This window comes from Pangasianodon hypophthalmus, chromosome 1, assembly GCF_027358585.1.
Source record: "Pangasianodon hypophthalmus isolate fPanHyp1 chromosome 1, fPanHyp1.pri, whole genome shotgun sequence".
In the NCBI taxonomy this organism is placed as follows: Eukaryota; Metazoa; Chordata; class Actinopteri; order Siluriformes; family Pangasiidae; genus Pangasianodon; species Pangasianodon hypophthalmus.
This window is the reverse complement of record NC_069710.1, coordinates 31,987,496-32,013,203: the sequence shown is the minus strand read 5'-3', so window position 1 is coordinate 32,013,203 and position 25,708 is coordinate 31,987,496. Positions and strand designations below refer to the sequence as shown.

General features: G+C 39.0%; 1 protein-coding gene across 6 annotated transcripts; it reads left to right on the top strand.

The window, feature by feature from the left end:
* LOC113547558 (NACHT, LRR and PYD domains-containing protein 12) lies at nt 1-20,647 on the top strand. Of its 6 annotated transcripts, XM_053237257.1 has the most exons (16): nt 1-105; nt 1,114-1,200; nt 2,351-2,461; nt 2,902-3,018; nt 3,194-3,304; nt 3,448-3,564; nt 3,681-3,797; nt 3,884-4,000; nt 4,641-4,680; nt 5,499-5,703; nt 5,899-7,660; nt 10,657-10,833; nt 12,481-12,654; nt 12,872-13,045; nt 13,905-14,082; nt 16,183-20,640. In XM_053237257.1, the coding sequence occupies exons 2-15, from the start codon at nt 1,148-1,150 to the stop codon at nt 14,080-14,082; spliced, it is 3,453 nt and encodes a 1,150-aa protein (XP_053093232.1). In that variant the 5' UTR covers nt 1-105; nt 1,114-1,147; the 3' UTR covers nt 16,183-20,640. The 6 variants fall into 6 exon arrangements, with proteins under 6 accessions (XP_053093232.1, XP_053093245.1, XP_053093234.1 ...); XM_053237270.1 differs by lacking the exon at nt 12,872-13,045 and having other exon boundaries at nt 16,183-20,644; XM_053237259.1 differs by lacking the exon at nt 3,194-3,304 and having other exon boundaries at nt 16,183-20,642.
* Nucleotides 20,648-25,708: the final 5,061 nt, after the last annotated feature.

The following is a 25,708-nucleotide window of genomic DNA, read 5'->3' as shown; positions in this document are numbered from 1 at the left end:
CTGGAATGAATCGACATTACGTGTTTATGCGTTTCTTGACTCCACCTTCTGTTTCAGAGCGAAAGTAAAGCTCCATTTTTAAAGCGTTTCAGGAGGAAGAACACAGTGAGTATCCAGTCGTAAGCTGTGATCTGTGAGCTGTGAGCTGTGATGTGGGAATCTACACTGCAGGCAGGTTTAACATAACACAGGACAACCTGTAACAGAGCTTAGGGAAGTAAACAGTGATCAAACCCGGGAAGTGCTCTGAGGAAAGGGGAGCATGGGTCAAGGAGAAATAATGATAGACAAATGCATGATAAGAACTTCATGAAGATACTAAAACACGACAGGGTATAAATGCACAAACTAGTCAAACTGCCAAACAAAATCATATCTAACAACTGAAAATATCCTGAATATAGTCAGTAATCTAACTTCAGCTTTTGTCTGTAGAGCCAGATTTCCAAGTCTGTTATATATCTGTGTTTTTCTCTGCTTCAGTGACAGTGCTACCAGTCACAAGTATTTCTGACACGTCTTTATTTATTTACTTATTTATTTATTTATTTATTAAATTGCCATTTATCCAGCAAACCTGTTGAACACACAGGTTACAAGCTTATCAAAAGAGTTACATCATCTAGCCTTACAGATTTGTGACAAAGTGTAGTAATCTTAGCAAGTTCACATATCCTGAATACAGTCAGAATGATCTAGCATTTCCTATTAGATTACAAGAAACCAAATCTAAGATTATTAAATCTATTTCTAGGCATTTCTTTACTAAATTCAAGCTTGAAATATTCCTGTTATACTGGAAGATATTTTTACTCATTTTAAGCATTTATTTTTAGAAAGAAGCAAAATTATCTGCCAGTGGAATAAGAAAATCTGAAGCTTAAGAATAGTAAAATATGTCTAGAAATAGGTTTAATAATCTTATATTGGGTTTATTGTAATCTTATACCAGGTGAAGAACAGTTCAGCGGATCTTTACTGAAGTTTTAATTTATACACTTTACTGCAGGATTTGACTTAGATGTAACACACTGATGTTGGAGTGAAGTAAATATGTGTCCTGCAGTCTTTCATTAAACGTGTGTGTGTGTGTGTGTGTGTGTGTGTGTGCAGGTTAACAGCTGTAATCTGCAGGGTTATAGGGCACATGACCTCTAAAATGAGTGTCTCTGGGGAACAGGACACGCAGATAGACGAGAGGTGAGTGAAGGTTTGGGACTTCTCACATTCACCAGCACTGAACAGATCAGACTCTGAACACCAGCTGATTATTACTGACATTGAGCAACACCTCTAACACCAAATTGTCCCTATAGCTGGTTAAAATACACTGTATGGTCAAAAGTACAGTTTGTGCACCCCTGACCATCACACCCATACACATGTTTTGAACATCCCATTCCAGATGTATTCCCCTTTCCTGTTATAATAAGCTCCACTCTTCTGGGAAGGCTTTCCACTAGATGTTGGAGCGTGGCTGTGGGGATTTGTGTTCATTCAGCTACAAGAGCATTAGTGAGATCAGGCTCTGATGTTGGTGAGGAGGTCTGGGGTTCAGTCGGTGTTCCAGTTCATCCTAAAGGTGTTCAGTGGGGTTGAGGTCAGGGCTCTGTGCAGGACACTCGAGTTCTTCCACTCCAACCTTCACACACCATGTCTGTAAATTATATTATCAGCAACAACTTGAGGGAAAAGTACAATCTCAGTTACAGTGTATTTACACGAATTTTAGGCTTAGGTCCCCCTTTTGCTTTAATGACAGCATGCACTCGAGCTGGCTTGGACTTGTGTAGATTGTGTAAAATCTGATGATCCAACGGTAGATCAAATCCATTGGATTTTCATCTGAAAATGTCCACACGTCAATGGAAGACTTAAGATCGCTTTGTGCACAGGGGCATTGTCATGCTGGAGCAGGTTTGAGCCTCTTAGTTCCAGTGAAGGGAAACTGTAATGCTACAGCATACAAATACAATTGTGTGCTTCCAGCTTTGTGGAAAGAGTTTAGAGAAGAACCACATATGGGTGAGATCGTCAGGGGTGCACATACTTTTGGCTATATAGTATATGTTACTTAGGACAAAAGAATCATATCAGTATACCCCAGTATTATTTACATATAGAGCATTTAACAAACACCCTTATCTGGAGACTTACAGATTCGTCTTCTTCTTATTATTATTATCAATAAAACTTCAGGATATAATGTATTGGTCAACGCTAATAGTTTAATTGTTGAGCTATTGATAGACTTGAACCCTTTGAATATCTCCACCAGCTGCCATTGGAAAGGACTAAATAATTGTGAATGCAGAAGAGTAATAATGATGCAGTGGATGTGTGTGTTTAGTCTGATTCAGGGTAAGAGGTCAGACTCACCTGAATCCAGCTGTGTGTCCATGAGGAGTGACAGTTCAATGGATCCTCCAGTAAAGTTCAGAGACTGCACTGCTGATATGAGGTGGGTATGATTAAATGAATAATTTTATCTACTGGGTGTCCCAAAAGTCTCCATACATAGGGGACATTAACATTTTTTAGCAAAATGTCTTCCAAAGTTTTTCATACTTAGTTTATATTATATATATATATTTTCAGATAGGCTTTAAGAATGCCTTTGACAAAGGAAGAATGTATTGAAATCATTCAAGCACATCACACACGACACCATTGCCAAACTTATTAACAAATTCATAAAGACTGGAAGTGTTGCGGAACAACTGAGAAGTGGACGTCCACGAACATCCGCTGACGAAGACACAACCGACGTGGTGCTGGCAAACACAGTCCGCTATGTATAGAGACTTTTGGGACACCCTGTATTTTACCTTCCACTTAATCCAGCTTTATTTACTGTGCACTACACCTCTATGCCAGCAATCATTCCCTTCTATGCCTTAGGCCAGTGACGAGTAAGAGGTCAGACTCACCTGAACCCAGCTGTGTGTCCATGAAGAGTGACAGTTCAATGAATCCTCCAATAAAGTTCAGAGACAGAGACTGTACTACTCATATGAGGTGGGTATGATTAAATTAATAAATGTAGCCACTTTACCTTCCACTTAGAATCCAGCTTTATTTACTGTGCATGTTTCACGTTTGACATTTTAAACTCCACTTCTACGCTTCTGTGCCACTTATATGCTTATACAGTATGCACTTATATGCACTTATATGCCCTTCTATGCTTTAGGCCAGTGACGAATGAGAGATCAGACTCACCTGAACCCAGCTGTGTGTCCGTGAAGAGTGACAGTTCAATGAATCCTCCGATAAAGTTCAGAGACTGTACTCCTGATATGAGGTGGGTATGATTAAAATAATAATTTTATCCATTTTACCTTCCACTTAGAATCCAGCTTTATTTACTGTGCACGTTTCACGTTTGACATTTTAAACTCCACTTCTACGCTTCTGTGCCACTTATCATTCCCTTTTACACATTAGGCCAGTGACGGGTGAGAGATCAGACTCACCTGAACCCAGCTGTGTGTCCGTGAAGAGTGACAGTTCAATGAATCCTCCAATAAAATTCAGAGACAGAGACTGTACTACTGATATGAGGTGGGTATGATCTTCCACTTAGAATCCAGCTTTATTTACTGTGCACATTTCAAGTTTACATTTTAAACTCCACTTCTACACCTCTATGCCACTTATCATTCCCTTCTACACATTAGGCCAGTGACGGGTGAGAGATCAGACTCACGTGAACCCAGCTGTGTGTCCGTGAAGAGTGACAGTTCAATGAATCGTCCAATAAAATTCAGAGACAGAGACTATACTACTGATATGAGGTGGGTATGATCTTCCACTTAGAATCCAGCTTTATTTACTGTGCACTACACTTCTATGCCACTTATCATTCCCTTCTATGCTTTAGGCCAGTGACGAGTGAGAGATCAGACTCACCAGAACACAGCTGTGTGTCCATGAAGAGTGACAGTTCAGTGGAGCAGCCAACAGACATCAGCGACAGAGATTCCCCTGCTGAACTGAGGTCAGTATAGTTTAATGTATCACACACTCTAATAGTTTAATGTATCACACATTATGTCATATTAGCATCTTAAAATGTATATTATGTGTCTAAAAATAGCTATCAGTTAGTGCATCTTGAACTGATTATATAGTGGTGTTTAAATAGCTATTTGTTCAGGTTTTGCTGCTTTTGTTGAATATGTCATATAATCCTTACACCACTGAGCTGTTGAATTCTCGATTCCAGTGGTGTTGATTAATTTTCCATAACAGCAGCTCTGCCAGTGTTGCAGCTGTAAATCACAGGTTTATATTAATGCGCTTGTTGTAATACATCATCGTGTCAGTAAGTTTTCCACCACAGGAAAGTCTTCAGGGTACAGAGGAGTTTACAATTTTTGGTTTCTCAGTAACATGTCAAGCTACATTCATTATTAACTTGAAATTAAAAAGAGAGGCTGGTGAGGGAATGAATGTTTATAGCTGCTGTAATGTAAGTGAGAACAGGAACTAACTTGCCTTGCAGATGTTCCACAACATTAAATAACAATTTGTAACAACAAATGGCTAAAAAGTGCAAAGAGTCATTGATTTATAAACTATAGAGAGTTTTATTCCTTGCTTATTTGTTTATTACTTAATGTTGTTTATGTTCACAGACCCCAGAAATCAAAAAATCATTTGGAATCTACGTTCAAGGTGTGTGTGTGTGTGTGTGTGTATACTTCTTAAAAAAGCTTAAATATAAATGTACACATAACGATAAAATACCAATATTTTCACACCAACTATACCAGCTATATTTTCACTATTTTTACTCCTGTCAATCTTAGACTCCTGGGGAAAAAAATGGGTCAAGGCTACTATCAAATATGAAGCTTTTAATGGTCTTAACAACAAATCACTGGTCAGAAAATGAGGAAGAATGAAACAGATGCACTCCTGAGAGCTCCTGTGCCACCATTCGCTCATTTCCTTTTGCTGTTTGGGGAAAAGCTAGAAACAGGGAAATTCACTTGTATAGTCTTCTTGTACGCAAAGGTAAAATCATGATAATGATTAAAATGTTTGATGTAAAATTCAAACTAGAACATATCTGGGTGTAAATGGGTGTAATTTTCCACAAATATCTTCTGGGATGTTTTTTTTTCGTTCTTAAAAGATTAGTGATTATTTGGTTATCTGCCGCACCTGATGCAGTCCATCAAGAGCCACAAGCCTTAAACATTTAAAGAAATCAAAGGAAAAAGCTTCCATAACTAACTTCCTTTATCTATTTGTTTAATTTCTCTTAATTTCCTGACCAATGATTTGTTGTTAAGACCATTAAAAGCTTCATATTTTGCCATTTTGGGCTTTTCCCATTTTTTTTGCCCAGGAGAGTGCAAATTGTCCTGCTTGTAGCAGCATCATGGATAATCAGACAAAAGTGCACTTTTATGTGCTACTGAACAGAGACTCATTAATATAACATTACAGTATTTTGACTTTTTTTTTTAATGTTTATTTGTAATCAGGAGCTGGAGCACAAAGTCATCACTCTGTTAAAGAATGAGCTGAAGAGATTTAAGATGCTACTGAGTCCAGATTACCCAGCATGCTCTGAGAGGGAGGTGGAGGATGAGGAGGATCAGAGCAGTGTCAGAGAGGGAGCGCTGAAGATCACATTGCACGTCCTGAAAATCATGAACCAGACAGATCTCGCTAACACACTACAGAACAGTAAGAGCTCATGGGATTGGTCCATCACTTTAACTTTAGAGGAAGGACAGTGGTCCATATCCATCACACATCGTTATCCCATCATAACAATGGTGTTTTATTAGAATCTGATAATAAATCGATATATAGTTGTGCCTGAAAATATCAGAGATGATCACAGAGTTTTACATATAATTTTATTTTCCTTTTAATTAGAACTCGTCTCTGTGTACCAGCGAAAACACAAATCCAAACTGAGAGAGAAATGTAAAAGAATCAATGAAGGAGTTGTACAGCATGGAAGCTCAGTACTTCTGAATGAGATCTACACAGATCTCTACATCACAGAGGGTGGGAGTGGAGACGTCAATAATGAACATGAGGTGAGACAGATTGAGACAGCGTCCAGGAGATCAGCAACACAGGAGACACCCATCAAATGTAATGAGCTCTTCAAAGACGAGTCCATCAGAAGTGTACTGACTAAAGGAGTTGCTGGAATTGGAAAAACAGTCTCTGTGCAGAAGTTTATTCTGGACTGGGCTGAAGGGAAAGCAAATCAGGACATCTTCTTCATGTTTCCACTTCCCTTTAGGGAGCTGAATCTGATGAAGCAGAAAAATCTCAGTCTGATGAAACTTCTTCATCACCTTTTCCCAGAAATAAAAGAACTACAGTTAATAGACCGCGAGATCAACAAAATCCTTTTCATCTTTGATGGTCTGGATGAGTGTCGACTTCCACTAGATTTCCAGAACAATAAGAGATTGTGTGATGTGACAGAGTCAGCCTCAGTGGATGTGCTGCTGACAAACCTGATCAAGGGGAATCTGCTTCCCTCTGCTCTCCTCTGGATAACCTCTCGACCAGGAGCAGCCCATCAGATCCCTCCTGAGTGCGTAGACCAGGTAACAGAGGTACGAGGGTTCAGTGATCCTCAGAAAGAGGAGTACTTCAGGAAGAGGATCAGTGATCAGAGCCTGGCCAATAAAATCATCACACACGTGAAGTCTTCAAGAAGCCTCTACATCATGTGCCACATCCCGGTCTTCTGCTGGATCTCAGCCACTGTTCTAGAGAGAATGTTGGGTGAAGCAGAGAGTGGAGAGATCCCCAAGACTCTGACTCAAATGTTCACACACTTCCTGATCTTTCAGATCAAACACAAGGACCAAAAGTACCATCAGAAATGTGACCCTGACCCTCAGCAGACCAGAGAGAGTATCCTGGCACTGGGAAAACTGGCTTTCCAACAGCTGGAGAAAGGAAACCTGATCTTCTATGAGGAAGACCTGAGAGAGTGTGGCATTGATGTCAGAGAAGTGTCCGTGTACTCAGGAGTGTGTACCCAGATCTTCAGAGAGGAGTTTGGGCTTCACCTGGGGAAGGTGTTCAGCTTTGTACATCTGAGTGTTCAGGAGTTTCTGGCTGCTTTATATGAATTTCTCTCCTTCATCAACAAAAAGATTGCAAAACAACAAACATGGTCCGGTCTTTTCAAGGCAAACATGTCTGAATTCCTCAAAAGTGCGGTGGACAAGGCCTTACAGAGTGATAATGGACACTTGGATCTTTTCCTTCGCTTCCTTCTGGGTCTCTCAATGGAGTCCAATCAGACTCTCTTACGAGACCTACTGCCCGAGACAGGAAGCAGCTCTCACAGTGAACAGGAAACAGTTGAGTACATCAAGAAGAAGATCAGGGAGAATCCATCTCCAGAGAAATCCATCAATCTGTTCCACTGTCTGAATGAACTGAATGATCATTCTCTAGTGCAGGAAGTACAGCATTACCTGAAAAGTGAAGATTACTCGTGTCTCAGTGGAGTCAGACTCTCTCCTGCTCAGTGGTCAGCTCTGGTGTTTGTGCTGCTGAACTCAGACGAGAATCTGGATGAGTTTGATTTGAATAAATATGACACATCAGAGGAATGTCTTGTGAGGCTGCTGCCAGTGGTCAAAGCATCCAGAAAAGCTGTGTGAGTAATTTTTATTCGTAAATGTATTACTGCAGTTTTTATCATTTGAATATACCAATGATTATGCTGCACTGATTTAAATAATGCTTGTCATTAATTACTCCAGTCAGTTGTTATTCAGTGTGTAAGGAGAACAAGGGAGCTTACTGAAGATTTTTAAGCATTATATAAGTAGCTAAACCTTTCTTTTTTACCTAATAGTTTTTCTCGGCTTACTTTTGTACATTTAAATACCTTAGCTAGTCACTGAGGGAAAATATGACTGTTCTAACTTTAAACTTTTAATTTATTCAACACATATCAGCTTAACAAAACGTGAAATACGTGAGCATTTAAGAATACAGAATAATCAAAACAAGATAAATTTCATAAATAAATGTAGACTTAAGATCAATTATAACGCAGTAGAAAGAAGTGAAGAACAGTCTATAATTTTTATAAGATTTTCTATATCTCTCAGTCCTCCATCTGTAACTGATTACACATCCTGGTGTGCCAGTGACGTCTGCATCTTAAGGGGAGATTGCCAATCTCTAAACAGGAAATTGACTAGACTGAAGTCTAACATCACTGACATTACAATGCTTTAACATACAAGTCTAAGTGATACCAAACACCAACTTACACTGAAATCTTTTATCAAATCCATTCAAATCTGTTAAAGTTATTATTTCTTTAATAAAATAACCAAACAAAAGTGAACAGTAACAATGGGCCTCATTAATCAATCTTTTTATAAACTTGTGTATAAATGTTTGCGTAAGACAAACCGAACAAAAAATTTCCGCCGGATTTATAAAAGTTATTCAAAGTGTCTTAGCGACTCTCAGCCAGAAATCTCTCGCGCCCTCCCTGATGCCGTGTTGGAAATGTGTGTGTGTGTGTGTATATGTATATATAGAAGTACAGGAGGTCATTACAAATGACATGATTTGAAGTCTTCTTGTGCGTGAAATTTACACACACTCAGGAGTATGAGTAGGATACGCACTTTTTCAGAAATGAGAGGATTACATGAACACATGATACAGGAATAGGACCTGCCTGATCCATCCTTTGCCCTACTTCTAGTTGGAGTTGTCATCACTTGCTGCTGCTGAGGATGGCCTCCAACACAGACAGCCTTAAGATACATGAGATTACTGTGGATAGTACCACTTACAAACTATGAAGATGGACAGCAATTGATATGAACAGTTATGCTACGATGGCTTAGGACTACAGTTGCTATGATAACTTTTTGCACTCAAGTCTCCATCAGTGAACAGTTGATAACAAAATAGACTTCATGTTAACACTATAAAGAATTTCCATGGTTACACAACTGCAACCATGTAGTACACAGTTATAGAAGGGAATGATTTATAATCGCACTATCCGTTGCACCCAGATGAGGATGAGTTCCCTTTTGAGCCTGGTTCCTCTCAAGGTTTCCTCCTCATGTCGTCTCAGGGAGTTTTTCCTCACCACAGTCGCCTCTGGCTTGACCATTAGGGATAAATTCATAGATTTAAAATTTATATCCTTTAGTTTTTGTATTTCTGTAAAGCTGCTTTGTGACAGTGTCCATTGTTAAAAGCGCTATACAAATAAAATTGAATTGAAATTGAATACCAAATTTCTTGTGTAAATGCTCCTACAAACAATTTACAAATAAATCTGTTTGTATCCAGCTTGATAAATGAGGCCCTGTATGTGTTAGTATACCAGTAACACTCTCGTTCAAATTTGACTTGAGGTCAGATCTCCACTCCTGAGTTGTGCTGCTCTTACACTTTCTCTCACCTTTATTTGACAAAATTTCCACACAACTAACATATCCTAGTCCGATTTACTGTTATAATAAGCTCCACTCTTCTGGGAAGCTTTCCACTAGATGTTGGAGCGTGGCTGTGGGGATTTGTGTTCATTCAGCTACAAGAGCATTAGTGAGATCAGGCACTGATGTTGGTGAGGAGGTCTGGGGTTCAGTCGGTGTTCCAGTTCATCCCAAAGGTGTTCAGTGGGGTTGAGGTCAGGGCTCTGTGCAGGACACTCGAGTTCTTCCACTCCAACCTTCACACACCATGTCTGTAAATTATATTATCAGCAACAACTCGAGGGAAAAGTACAATCTCAGTTACAGTGTATTTACATGAATTTTAGGCTTTCTTAGTATTTTGTAATATTTCAGTATATCCCCCTTTTGCTTTGATGACAGCATGCACTCGAGCTGGCTTGGACTTGTGTAGTTTGATGATCCAACGTTAGGTCAAATCCATTGGAGTGTCATGTGAAAATGTCCACACTTCAATGGAAGAGTTAAGAAAATCAATTAAAGATTTTCATTATGGTGTCAGACTTTTGGACCCCACTGTATATTGGGGTTTCCGTTAGCTGTTCCGTCAGCAGGGAAGCAGTGATGATATAATCTGCAACATCAGCATAAGGTTAAAGGTTAAAAAAGATGTCATGATCCATGAAGTCAGCTGGAGCCAGAAGGATGACCTCATCCACGAAGTCAGCAGTAAGTGTAATGATGATGTCCTTGACGGTCTTGCTGGAGTCAGCAGGTGGAGTGACCACGTCCTTATCAGGGGTCAGAAGGCAGAGTGATGATGTCCTCGGGCTAGGCTGAAGAAGTCTCGGTGTAGGCTTCAGGTCGGACACAGGTGGTTGCTGGTGGTGTTTTTTCCAATTTCTCAGTGTATACAGTCATCCTCTCCTCATAGTCAGGCTGACTGTCAGCACAAGGCTCTCCTTCACCAGACTTTAATCCTCTAGGTAACAAAATATAGTTCACACTGAATAAAGGAACTATACTCTATACTCTATAGCATCATAGGGATCCGGTGTAGTCAAGAAGACTGAGAGGGAAATTTCCACAATCAAATAATGACATGGCAATAATGAACTTTAAATCTGAAGAAGAGGTGAGAGGTGCTGTTTCATTGTGTGTGTGTGTGTGTGTGTTTTCTGGATGTCAGTGTTCTAATACTGCATCATTTCTCTCCCAGGCTGTGTAAGTGTAATCTGACAGAGAAAAGCTGTGGAGCTCTGTCCTCAGTTCTCAGCTCAAACTCCTCCAGTCTGAGAGAACTGGACCTGAGTAACAATTATAAACTGCAGGATACAGGAGTGAAGCTGCTCGCTGCTGGACTGGAGAATCCAGACTGTAAACTGGAGATACTGAGGTCAGATCAGAGCTTTCACATTTTGTTTATTTTATTGGTACTGTTATAGTATAAACCCAATAATAGTCAAAGGTAAAGCAGCAAGTCTGGCATACTATGTAAAGGTTAATAAAAAAAATAAATCAAGAAAATCAATAAATCTAGATATAAATGCTGCAGAAGTGTTCTCATGTCAATTACACCTGGTGTCATTATAAAAGATGTTTCTGGTGGTTGGGAAGATTTCACACAACAAGTAGCAGTCATGGTGAAGGTGAAGGAGCTTGTTAAAGTTCTCAGGGACAGCATTATTAAACAACACTCGAATGTACCATGCTACAGAGTGATAGCAAAGTCCTTAAACATCCCTGTCAGTACAAAAGTGGTGCATTAAACCACAACTCAACAGAATATTTCAAGCTTGGATTTAGTAAACAAATGTCTAGAAATAGATTTAACAATCTTAGATTTGATTTCTTGAAATCTAAAATATCTAAAATTCTTGAAATATAAACACGAGATGGAAATACTTGTGACTGGTAGCACTGTCACTGAAGCAGAGAAAAACACAGATATATAACAGACTTGGAAATCTGGCTCTACAGACAAAAGCTGAAGTTAGAAATCTTGGTGTCATTTTGGACTCTCGTTTATCTTTTAAACCACACATTAATAACGTTAAATAAACGTTAAAAACTAAAACTGCATTTTATTATTTAAGGATTATTGCATGGGCGAGACCCTGTTTTTGGTTACTTGATGCCAAGAAATGTATCCATGCTTTTGTATTTTCTCACCCTGAAACATTGTCATGCGTTGCTCACAGGACTTCCTACAGCTGCAGCAAAAAAAGTACAATTTGTGCAAAATGCAGCATGAATCTTAACATGTACTAGGCAACAAAATCATATTAGACTAGTTTTAGCGTCACTTCAATGGTTTCCTGTTTCCTTAGGACTGACTATAAAACATTATTACTACTTTTCTTTTTAAATCTCTTAATGAGACAGCACTTTCATACACCACTGAATGGCTGATAAACTATTCAAAACCATGTCTTAAGATCATCTAGTGCTAGCCTTCTCCATATTCCACGGGTGAAACTTAAAAAGAGACTTTACTGGCATGCTACATCCTTCCTATTTGTCAATTTTATTATTTTATTTTTTGACCTTATTATTTTTTTTTTTTTTTACATTACTTTTATATGATATATTCATTATTGTACCTTTATTCTATTTTTACAGACTTTTTTGAATTCTATTTTTATATATATTTTTTTTACATATATATTTTTTTATTTTCTTTCTGTCACTGCTACTATTTATTTCATTATTGTTATTATTTGCCTATTTTACCATTTTATTTTGGATAACATTTTGTCGGGTGGCACAGCGAGTAGTGGTGCCACCTCGCAGCTCCAGGGTCCTGCGACCTGGATGACCAGGATGAAGCGCTTACTTCAGATGAATGAATGAATGATCACCTTTTGTTTTTTATGTCTGTTTTTTACTTTACACTGTAAAGCACTTTGAATGGCATTTTAAATATATGAAAGGTGCTAAATAAATAGAGTATTATTATTATTATTATTATTATTACAACACAAGAATTCTACAGTGTCCTTTTGGATGTCAGTGTTCTGATATTTCATCATTTCTCTCCCAGGCTGCGTTGGTGTTATCTCAAAAATGAAAGCTGTGGAGTTCTGTCCTCGGTTCTCAGCTCAAACTCCTCCAGTCTGAGAGAACTGGACCTGAGTGAGAATAACCTGCAGGATTCAGGAGTGAAGCTGCTCGCTGCTGGACTGGAGAATCCACACTGTACACTGGAGACACTGAGGTCAGACCATCACTTTCACACTGTACATACAGATCTACAACACACACACACACACACACACACACTAAACCTAAAACTCTAGGGCTCAAACAAACATGACAAAACCACAGAAATCCAAAAGAAAATATTAGTAAGTATTAAGCAAAAGGATAAATTATATTACTTGTCTTGTGTTTTGAGATGTCTGTGTTCTGATATTTCATCATTTCTCTCCTAGGCTGTATCTGTGCAATATCACACAGAAAAGCTGTGGAGCTCTGTCCTCAGTTCTCAGCTCAAACTCCTCCAGTCTGAGAGTACTGGACCTGAGTGAGAATAACCTGCAGGATTCAGGAGTGAAGCTGCTTGCTGCTGGACTGGAGAATCCAGACTGTACACTGGAGATACTGAGGTCAGATCATCACTTTCACACTGTACATACAGATCTACAACACACACATACACAAAACCTAAAACTCTAGGGCTCAAACAAACAACAAAACCACAGACATCCAAAAGAAAATATTAATAAGTACTAAGCAAAAGGATAAATTATATTGCTGACATTCTCGGTGGCTGAAAAGTTAATCAATACTTTTGTTTTTACCCGCATTGACTATTGTAATGCTTTGCTGGCTGGAGTGTCAAAAGCTACCGTAAGTGAGTTACAGTTGGTACAAAACTCTGCTGCTAGAATCCTGACTAGGACCAGTGCAAGGGATCACATCACACCTATTCTGGAAGCCTTGCACCGGCTTCCTGTTAGGTTTCGTATTGATTTTAAAATTCTGATGCTTACTTATAAGGCCCTGAATGGTTTGGCTCCTCAATATTTGCCTGAGCTACATACCAGCATGTGATCTCCGCTCTTCCGAAGCTGGTCTTTTAACTGTACCATCAACTCGTCTTAGAACTATGGGTGATAGGGCTTTCTCTTCAACGGCTCCAAAACTGTGGAATTCCCTGCCCTCTGAGATTAGAAGTGCACCATCTCTTAGTGTTTTTAAATCTTCTCTTAAAACATACTTTTTTGGGGTAGCTTTTCCGTGTGATTAATTTGCTGTTATTTATACTGGCTCTGTTAAGAATGATTCTTATTTCTATCTTTGTATTTTATCTCTGTTTGTATTTTATTTTATTGTATCGTTATAATTTGTATTTCATTGTATTTTAATTTATGTAAAGCGGTTTGAGATGTTAATTTAAAAGCGCTATATAAAATAAAGTTTATTATTATTATATTGTTTGATATATCATCATTTCTCTCCTAGGCTGTGTGGGTGTAATCTGACAGAGAAAAGCTGTAGAGCTCTGTCCTCAGTTCTCAGCTCAAACTCCTCCAGTCTGAGAGAACTGGACCTCAGAAACAATAACCTGCAGGATTCAGAAGTGAAGCTGCTCGCTGCTGGACTGGAGAATCCACACTGTACAGTGGAGATACACGTATAGGTCAGATAAGCATATCTCTTAGTTGAGATCAAATGTCCCATTGATGATAAGAATATAAGATAAAACTGACATTATTTTTAATACTTGGATGAAAATCCTTTGCAGTCAGTGACTGCTTGAAATCTAGACCCCATGGACATCACCAAATGCTGTGTTTCCTCCCTTGAGATGCTTTGCCAGGTTTTTACTGCAGCTGTTTTCAGTTGCTGCTTGTTTGTGGGTCTTTCTGCCTTCAGTTGTGTCTTCAGTAAGTGAAAAGCAGCTCAATTGGGTTGAGGTCATGTGACTGACTTGGCCATTTAATAACATTCCATTTCTTTTTCTTAAGAAGCTGCTGGGATGCTTTTGTGGTATGTTTTGGGTCATTATCCATCTGTACTGTGACGCGCCGTCCTATCAGTTTTGCAGAATTTGGCTGAATGTGAGCAGAAAGTATAGCTGTATACACTTCAGAATTCATCCTGCTACTTCTAACAGCAGTCACATCATCAGTAAACACCAGTGACTCAGTTCCATTGGCAGCCATACATGCCCATGCCATAACACTGCCTCCACCATGTTTGACAGATGATGTAGTATGCTTTGGACCAGAAAGGAGCCCTTTCTTTCCTTCCCCATACTCTTCTCTTCCCATCATTCTGCTACAAGTTAATCTTGCATCAGAACTGGTCAGGTTTTTTTTTAAGATTTTTTTTTTTTTTTTTAGCAAAGTCTAATCTGGCCTTTCTGTTCTTGAGTGTCACCAGTGGTTTGGATCTTGAAGTAAGGCATCTCTTGATTGTAGACCTTGTCAATGATACGCCAACCTCCTCGAGAGTGTTCTTAACTTGGCTAGATGTTGTGAAGGGGTTTTTCTTCAACAGTGAAACAATTCTGCATTCATCCACTTTAGTTGTCTTCCGTGGTCTTCCAGGCCTTTTGTTGTTGCTGAGCTTGCGAGTCCATTCCTTCTTTTTAAGTACAAAATTGTTAATTTGGCCATTTTAAAAGTTTCTGCTAACTCTCTGATAGGTCTGTTTTGTTTTTTCAGCCTAATGATGGCCTCCTTCACTTGCATCAACATCTCTTTGGACTGCATATTGAGCTGTAATTCCTAAATAGTTAATGAAATATTTTTGTTAAACCCCTTGAATTAAAGCTGAAAGTCTACACTTCAATCACTTTCCAAATCCATTGGGGTGGTGTGCAGAGGCAAAATGATGAAAATTGTGTCACTTTCCAAATACTTATGGATCTGACTGTATTTACATGCCACTTTTATTTGATATTTCTTTTTGGATTCTGATGTTAGTGGTTAGGCAGAGCATTCACTTCAATCACCTCAAAAAATCACTTCAATGTGTGACCACTTCAGAACAGCTTCCAAAGTACAATGGTGAGGAACCTCCAATTTCATCTCACACTGCAAGGCGACGGCTACAAGAGGCTGGATTGCGAGGTTGTGTAGCAGTAAAGAAACCATTTATTAGTTCTGTCAACTGCAAAAAAACATCTTGCCTTTGCCAAAGACCATAAGGATCGGATTATGGAAGATTGGAGCGCTGTTCTGTGGGCAAATATTGTGCAAATATCCCCTCTGGACATCACTTTTGGCCACTACTTGTATGTGGAAGAGGGTGGATAGTGCTTTCCTCAGAGTATGTTACACTGCCCTGTGATGCAGCATGAGCAGCAGTTTGTGTTGGCTTCATGTGTCTTGGAGGTGCCTATTAGAGTCATGCCTCAATGGAGTTCAATCAGCAGGGCGTTTACTGGCTTCCATGGAGATTTTCATACAGGCTCCGCTGTCCACCAAAAACAGTTTGCGTTAAATGAATGAACAGTGAAGTACTGCAGTGAGACATTCAGTGATATTATTCTCTAAAATATTTAATTTCACCAAGAGTGATTAATAATTTAGACACTTTGGTAAACATTTCATTGCCACATTTTAATGAAATTTTGTAGTCTTAAAACAATCACCTGGTGTGTGTGTGTGTCTGTCTAAGATATTGAGCTAGTTCTAAGCTTGTGTCTGTATTATTTCCACTTTCTATTTCTTTTGTGTATGGAAGTATATATCAAATCTGAACACCCCGCCCCCCCTTTTTTTTTTTACAGGTTCGAGCCGTCTTTATTCTGATCCGTTCTGAATTTCACACATAGAGGATAATGAGGATAAACGCTTACAGTACAACGTGTTTTGAAGAACAGCCGTGAGAGCTAAGGATGGTGTGAACTTAGAGGCCCATGGGCCAATACACTATGGAGGCCCCCTGGTAGGCCCACTCCACGTTTTGCATTTGTCATTGAACATAAGGATTGGAGTGTGAAAGATTGGAGCTGCGTTCTGTGGTCTGAAGAGTCAAAATTCAACATGCTTGCCTCGGACGGTGTCAGGTATGTTCATAGGAGACAAGGGGTGCGTTTTGATGCGTTTTGATTTTGTCAGTCTTTTGCACTACTGTCATATGCTTCACTTTTTTACAGAACTGTGTGCTAGTCGGCACTGCACTGTACCTCACCATGCCCATTGCCTTGTTTTGATAGTTTTGTACTGTCTCCTGCCATCTGCACATGTTTGCACTGTGCACTTTATGTAAATATATGCAATGTCTAGTGTAGTTCTGTGTTTGTTTTATGTAGCACCATGATCCTGAAGGAACGTTGTTTCATTTCACTGTGTACTAACTAGCTGTATATAGTTGAAATGACAATAAAGCCACTTGACTTGACTTGATACCAAATGCATGCCTGGCACTGTCAAGCACAGCAGAGGAAACATAATGGTATGGGGATGTATGTCTGAGGCAGGTGTTGGAAGGATCCACAATGTCGCTGTCACTTTGAAAATGGAACAAAACTTGGATATCTTGCAGAACACCATGTTGACGAGTATGGAGGATCTGTTTGGAGATCGAACGTGTATTTTCCAACACGATAACGATCCCAAACACACTGCATGGAGTGAAGGTGTTCCTTGCTGCCCAGCGTTTTGAAGACCGCGAGTGGCGTTCCAATGAAGCTCAGCTTTGGGAAGAATTTAAGGAGGCTTGGCAGGAAATTACCCATGACACATGCACAAAGCTTCTTGAGTCAGTGCCCATGTCAGAGGCCCATGGGCCAATACACCATGAAGGCTCCCCTGCCAGGCCCACCCCCTTCCAAAGGTTTTTCTGGGTATAAAGTTATTAAAAACTTGCCAGATCTTACAAGACTGTGAGAATAAGAAAACTGAGCCTTAATTACATCAGCACACAAATTCTATTCGTCATTTTTTGTTGTGTTTTACAAAACACTATTCAGTACAAACTCATGCTAGAATGAACAGCAAAACATCCTAACTCTCCAGGCCTCATAATCTTTTTTTTTTTTTTTTTTTTTAAATGATGATTAATCATATTAATAGACACTGTAGACACTGACAAAATGCTGGGTAACAGAAGACAATACAAACAGTTGGATCAGATTATAAATCTGTGTGTGAAAAGTGTTAGCCCTACATCGCCTACGTTACTAGGGTAAACCTTGATAACCTTTAAATGGGTAATATTGTTCTCCCAAAATTTTACATATATAATCTATTGTAGTCTGTGTTAGTCAAAACATTTGTCAGTCAGTATCCTCAACACAAACCTGTAGCTTTTCCGTGCTGCTTTCATTCCAAATTTTAATCTTCTAAAATTACCGGCTTCTCTTGCTTTAACTTGGTCTTATATTTTGGGAGCAGGTGTACAACATTGTGGCCCTATTTCCAAAAGGATGATACACTGTTTTATAGTCATCAGTCATCATTTTCCAAAGCGTTGAACAAGGATTAATGACTGGCAGGTTGGACAGCTGGACTATGGCATTGAGATCATCAATCCAAGTGTAGTGAGCTTTAGGCCTACATTATGCCATTCATGTAGCAAAATCATCCACAAAACATGCTGTATTACAAAACATGTTTAATGTTAACCAGTTTGTCAACAAACCGGTCAGTACTATGCATTGCAAAGCTAACGACTTAAAATATATGCAACTACATGGGATTCTGTCCATACTGGACTACAGTATATGAGTCAAAAGTAGAGAAGAAAACATTTGAACTGACTCTTTGCTCATTCATTTGTTTGAGTTCGGAGCCGTTGTAATTCTGACTGACTTCTGTGTATGACCTTTCCTTGTCTACCTTGTTTTCTCTGTCATGGAAAGCCGCTCTGTTCTTGTTTGCCCTGATTCTCTGTTTGCCTGTGACATTCGATTAAGAGTTTAGATTTGTGATTTGGACTGAGTTTATCTGTTCTTACTCTGTGTATGACCCGGAACTGTTCTCCGTTTATGGTTTTTGGATTTTGGACATTGTTGGTAATAGGTAATAAACCTCTTGCTAATGGATGAGTCTCCACTGTTACAGTCGATATTGCTAGTACATCAGGCAATGCTGCTATCTCTCGCTATCTGCTATCTCTCTCAGTATGCTTAAGGCTATACTTACCTGATACAGATCACCACCTTCTTATAACCGGGGAACGTCAAGCTGCATATCTCATGCTGCCTGGAGGAGCCCCATGTTTGTTAAAATAAGAGATTAAGTAAAGCAGATTCAGTGGGCTTGCAAGCACAATCTGGGTGATTCAAACTGTTAAGATTGAAACTCAAATTCAGGTTCCACTTCCTGCATGCGTCCACTTCCTGCGTCCACTTCCTGCATGAACAGAAGAATCTGGTCAACATGAGAGAGGTAGAGCTGGAGGGCTGAAGGTGCAAAATATCCACAATAAAAACAATCTTATAACACATTTTTTATCTCAAAGTACAATCAAGGAATGAATAAGAGGCCAAGCATCAAAAATGATTACAAGAAAAACTGTGAAAAGAAGAAATGAAGTAAACAAGAAAACATGTGGAAGTAAATGAACAACTATGTGGTGTATTTACAATGACGCCATCTTGGTCTTCTTAATTTTGGTCCGGAGTCTCTATCTTCTGCCCCTTGTAGTTTTACACCACAAAGAAGGGCTGTGGGACAATCAGAGAGAGGTTACTAGTATTTCATCTGGTTGTCTTTATCACCTGGATGTTTAAGCAGAGGTTTTCTTGATTGCACCACTCAGGAGTGAGCAAAAACTGCCAGGTTTAGTGAAACAAAAGCAGACAAACCAACCAGGCATCACCTACTGGTGCTATGAAGTGTATAAATAAGGTAGAGAGATTGCAGGAAGGAAACATACAAAACATATTAGCTTAATAAAATACATCATACACTCTAACAGGCGGCAGAAACATCAGGATTTGGGGTCCATCATAATGCAGCACCTGGAAAAGGCTAGGCAATTATTTAATCACTGACCTGAAAAAAAAATGTTTTTTAAAAAATGTTGGTCATCTTTCTTACTTTCATCTGTAAGAGTGTTAGTAGTTGCACTATTAAGGGCGTTGGAGTTGTCAAAGCTCAGAATGACTGAATAACGTCCCTCATACCGAGTGGCTAATGATCCAAAGATGCCAAACTTCTTATCTAATATCTCATGGCCTACTTGTACTGAGTTATGCACAGAAAAATTTATACTGATCTACCTTTTGATCCTTGGCACAATGGGCACTCCACACTGAAAAGTTTATCAGGGACTCAAATAACAATTTCAAATATTAAAGTTAATTTTGAATGTTGCTGTGACCAATACTTTTGCAAAGAGAGATGTAATTAGCAGCACACAACAAAATAACCATACTCAAATAAAAGTGGAGGTATCCAGCAAAAAAATGTAAATCGGATAAACTGTGATGTGAAAACAAAGTTAAAATCTACATCTAAGTTCTAAAATCTAGATTTGACTGTAAGGAGTTTTGATGAATAAAGGCCAATTGACCATTTGTCCAATTTGTGGTTGATCCTAAATTAAAAGAAGTGCTTCCTCAGATCATGTAGTTAATAGGTCTAGTCTCAGAGTCACATTTCATAGAAAGCACCATTTAATCACTTAATTAATTAAAAAGCATCACTGGTGTCTTTGTCACAAAAAACAGCCTGACTGTCCTCACTGCATGCTGGATATTTAAATTGAGCAGAAGATCCCCTGGACCTGAATCTGTATATAAGTATTTTGAACCACAAATACACCATGATGAGCATCAAGTGGCTGGCGATAAAGGTGAGATTTTCTATTTGCACTGTGTCCTTGGATTTGCTCCTGTCCCACATGGAATTGCCCATGACCAACGTCTCCATGTTGGATTAAGATCCTGGATGATTTATGCAGCAGAAAGACATTTCTTCATACAGATTATTCCAACAGAGGCTCGTTTTATGTTTCTTGCTGTGGTACCTCAGTCTCTGTAGACTATAAAACTTTATGGCTGTAATAAAACTGACAATGTGTTTTCTTCATATCCTAGAAAAATGCAGTCTGATCCACAAACTACCACAATCTGAAAGTTCATCACACCTCTGGGTTTGAAAGTTTGCAGCTTATTTATGACTTTTATGGTAAAACACACAGAAAAGAACAGAACTCACAGGAAACAGAATATCGGTTTAATGAGCAGTGATCATAACAGCAGTCATAAAAGCCCAGAAAATAAAATTATATTTATACTGGGAAAGTCAGATTTTATAAATGAAAAGACAGAACAATCCTGTCTGAGTGGACTTTGGAGGCCAGCGTTATGGCAAATTAATTCACAAAATGTAATTAGTGATCGATGTTTATCAGTGTTAATGCCCTTTTTTAAGTGAATGAAATATATATTTAAAAAAAATCAATTCAGTGAATCCAGAGCAGGAAAGGAGAATTATAGTTCCTAGTGCAATATAGACTGTATTCTACATGTGAATTGAAACACAGTGATCTCCTATTTCATCTCTAGTGACCTGCCTGCAGAGAATAACTCCTATAGTGAGCCTCAGCTGTTTCGAGTCTTGACTGCTAAGGCTCCAGATCCACTGCAGCCCTGACCACTTAGTAAAGATGGATAAATGAAATGTATTTTATTTGCCATACATCGGGGTGCAACATTGATCCTAAACCATCGAGAGTTAGTTTCAAACTTTCAAACTGCAGCGTGGAATTATTTTTTTTTTTAATTAATTTTTGGATCCTTATGAATTTTTTGGATTGTCCTTCCTGAGGAACATTTAAAGCTTCTATGTGTAATGTAGGACTCAGGGACATAGTGTAAAGATCCATATGCATGAAGTTTATTTGGAAGTCAAAACAGACAGGGTTACTAACCAGAATAATCACCACCAACATGAACAAATCCAAAACACAGTCCACAATCAGGGTTGATGTACCAGGCAGGGTCAAAATACCAAAATAGCAGAATCAGCCTCCAGACAGAAGAGCAAGGCAAAATCAAATCAAGGCAAGGTCAAACACAAGGAACCTAGCCACAAAAACACCTCTCAGAAATCACAAGACTGGCAGACAGACTGTAAGGCTTCAAGTGAACCTACCAGTTCATGTGGTTTTTATAGCAGTTCAACAGGAAATAGGGAATACCACAGAAGAAGTGGGTTAAGTTAAATATTTAGGGGAGGACGCCCTCTGGTGGTCTGGAGTGGAAAACTGGGCTAGATCTCACACACTGTATATCTGAAAGGGTTCCAAGGAGGACCATTTATTGACAGCTAGGAATCTGTAATTACATAGTGAACCCTTACAGTACCTTTGAATAAGCATTTAGTAGTAGGTGAAGTGATGGTAGATCAAATCTTTGTGACAGGCACTCGAAATGTGATCAGGTTAATAAATAAAGCTTAATATAAAAATATGTTGTATTTATTATAAACAGTGAGTTCAACTAACTTGAAAATACTAAGTAAGATTTTTTTAAATCTGGACCTTTTTTGTACCAAATCCTATTTTAATGCACAATCTTGCATCTGGAAAACTACAGTTTTGATTTGGGTAAGCTAAAATATTTAGGTATGACAACACAAAAAGAGAAAATCTTGCTCTTTCTATCTGTCTCTCTTCTCTCTCTTTTTTCTCTGACTGTCTGTCTGTTTCTCTCTCTGTGTCTCTCTCTTTTTTCTGTCTTTCTTGGCCTATCTCTCTGGCATGGTGGAATAATGAATATACAGTAGATAAATATTTCTTATCAGGAACACATTGTCAGTGATGCACAGTCGCTGTGTTTACCTTTAGAACAGACTGTAATTGTGTTTGGGTTCAATGTCAGGAGTTTTTTTTTAAAAGCCTTTGGGTTTTGGACTCTGTCAAATTGAGTGAACACTGCTGCTTGTAAAAACCAGTACAAGAATTCTGCACAGATCTTGGTTGTGTACTGAGCATCATTAGGGAATTTGGAGGAGGGTTGTTTAGGCACAAGGTCACTACTGGATTATGATGTTTTCCAGGTTGCATAACAAGCTGCGCTTAATAATTGGAGTCAATTCTGCTGTTGTTTGAGAAACAGAACAGATGTGTGAAGCACAGAAGTGTGAAAGTTAGTGTATAGTGAAGGAATTAATAAACATTACAGCCACCCCTATCTGTCTGATAGAAATTCAGATGATTATGAGGCAAGACCTCCTGAATCCTGTTAAAATTTTACCAATTAGGAGAGTATGAAGACAGATAGAGAGACAGACGAAGAGAGGGACAGAGAGAGAGAGATAGTGTTCAGCATTTCTGTAGATGATTAATAATGATTTTCCTCAGTGATGCTCATCAAGTCTGCGCTATCATAAACCTCCTTCATTTACTCATAGCACTGAGTGTAATTGTGGTTTGTAGCCTGACCTGTGTGCTCTGAATGTTGACACAGTAGCTGATGATGAGAGAGAGAGAGAGAGAGAGAGAGACAGACAGACAGGCAGACAGGCAGATGGGGGAATCAGTGAGTGACATTATGGAAATGTGCTGTTTGTGAATAAGGGACTGTTATTGAGTGAAATCTGCATGACTGTCACTCAGAGATGGAACAGCTGGCGGTGGAGAGGAAATAATTTAAATATAGGATGTGCCTCCAAGCTAAAAGTTTATGACCCCACAGTGAGGAAAGTGTGTGCACCCTGCAGTCATGTAGAATTGACGACTGACTCAACACACTCAGAGGAGAGCATTAAACCATTGTCTCACAACCATAACCATTAAACACCCATGGATACAACACCGCAAATGCAAAAGTATTATGTTCTGTAATTTTCATTCTGTTTATATTTTGGTACACTTTGACCATTGAATGCCATTTTCCTGTAGGATTTTTTCTGTCATTTCCCAAATTTAACATCAGTGATTGATAATATAAAATGCTGATCATTTTAAAGTGATGAGAGTTATTTTATGAGTGCAGAGAAAATATTCCGTCAGTAAATTTTTAACCAGGATTTAGACAATCTTGATTAGGGCTCTGTGACTGTAATGTTTTCAGTGTTGCAGCTGAAGTTTCATGTTACAGATATAACACCACTCTGAAGTTGTTTGGTCTAGAAGTAGCAGTGAGTTTGATAGAAGGCAATGGTAATGTATTCAAATGGCAAAAAAAGTCCATTAGAATGTCACCCACATTTGCTCAGGAATAAGAGTGGAACTGACCAACTCAGCTCCAAAACACATCCTCATGTCATTGTCTGGATCCTAAATGTAGAAAACTTTAAGACAACCAAAGCAATCTTTAGTATGCAAAATGAAAAGGTATTTAATATGCAATGGTGTGTGAGAATAATGAAGTAATATTTACTTAGTGAATAGAGAAATTCACGGATTATACAGTGTTTAGGTTTGTACAGTATAGTAGTATGGTAATCTAATGGAGACTGAAGGATGTGTGCAAGTGCAAATGAGAGGAAATTCAATGGGTCAGAAAACGTTTTGCTTCACATGCCGTCTATCTGATTCATGCTGGAGCTTGTGCTATATTTCAGTCCTGTTCCAGAGAAGTGGAGGAAGGGAAGGCAAAGGTCAGATTTATTTCTGCCATATGGATGAATGAATTGTCGTGGTGAAGGGACTTGTTAACTTTGCTGGAACTCAGGGCTATGTCACTGGGAGCTTAATGATTCCTATAGGGCCACCAGATCTGAGGGGAGAAATCAGACAATAACGATCCTAAAGACCACCATGAAAGGTACAAAAAGCCTAACTGTATGCTGCCAGGATTAAGACCAGGCATGAGGGTGGTGTCTTCAGAGCTCACCACCTGAAAGATGAAGAGTGGGTGTCTTGTGCATTGCCAGTTGGACAGCAGGCATATGATAGACAGTTAGTGTTTGGGAGGAACAGCCTCCAGGATTTGAACCTGAGCAGTGAAATGTGATTAGACATCTGTGCATGCCTTGGTCTGGTCTGTGATGGTGAAGCAGAAGCTCAGTTTAGATGAAGCTGTCTATTTGCTGGTCAATCTAAAGCCCTGTCTTCTATCAAAGTCAAAAAAGTCAAAGTCTGCTTTATTGTGAATTCTGCCGCATGTTCTGCTCATACAGAGAATTGAAATTATGTTACTCTCATGTCTATGGACATGAGCTGGGGGTAGTGACTGAAAGAATAAGGTTGCAAATACAGGGGGCAGAAATGAGGTTTCTTTGCAAGGTTGCTGGGCTTATTCTTCATGATAAGCTGACAAGTTCGACAATCCAGGAGATCCTTGGAGTAGAGCAGCTGCTCCCCCAGTTAATGTGGTTTGGGCACTTTACAACGATGCATCTTGGTCACCTCCTGAATTGTATCAGGCATGTCCCTTTTTTTTTTAGTCCCTGAGGCAGACCCAGGACCTGCAGGAGAGGTGATACTTTACAGTTGGCTTGGGAATGTCTAGGATTGCCCTAGGAGGAGAAATTTGTGGAGAAGTCTGGGCTGAACTTCTCAGCCTGTTGCCTCCATGACCACCACCAAGAAAGGTGGAGGGAAAATGAATAAATGAATGTCTTCTGTCTCTTGTATAAGAGACTGTGTTTATGTCAGAGTTTTGCTCCAACTCTAATCTAACCCACCTGATGGAATCAAAATGTTCAGCTAATCAAATATGTATCTGAATATCTGAGGCAGGTGCGATAAATTATGACTAGACCCGCGTTCAGGGAGGGCAAATCTTCAGGAGGTGCGTTTATCAAATTTATCAAGATGAAAAATTCGATCTTTGTCCTTTCTGCTGGCTTTCATTCAGGAAATGAATCTGAAAGGTTATAAACATGAACCTGTGTGCAGGGCTGGTCATCTGACATGCACAATTAATTACACACTTTCAAAGAAGCTTTCTAGGGAATGATTTTTATTTAAAATATCCTTCTATTAGTGTCTGTCTGCCACATGATGATTTATTGTAGTGCCAGGAATATTTTTCTCATATCAATCTCCAAATCAAATAATACCTCAGGACATTCAGCACCACAGTATCTTCGTCTAAACGCAGAAGGAATAACCCAGTGACATTTAATTTAATACCTGAGTGACAGTGAAACACTTTGATTGATAGATACCATGCCATTTATTAAAGGTTTGACAGTGTGCTTGCAGGGGAAAGACAATTCAGCTCTGATATTTTCCACCACAAGGTCAAGGCGTCACTTTTTTAAACATTAGAGCTCTGTGTGACTCTGCTCTGGAAGCTTAAAGTTCACCGCTAACTTGTTCCAAAGTGAGCCATGTCTCACCCTCTGCTCGCAAACTGAACTCGATTTCTTTACTACATTACCTTCTTATTGCTAGTGTCTTAACTC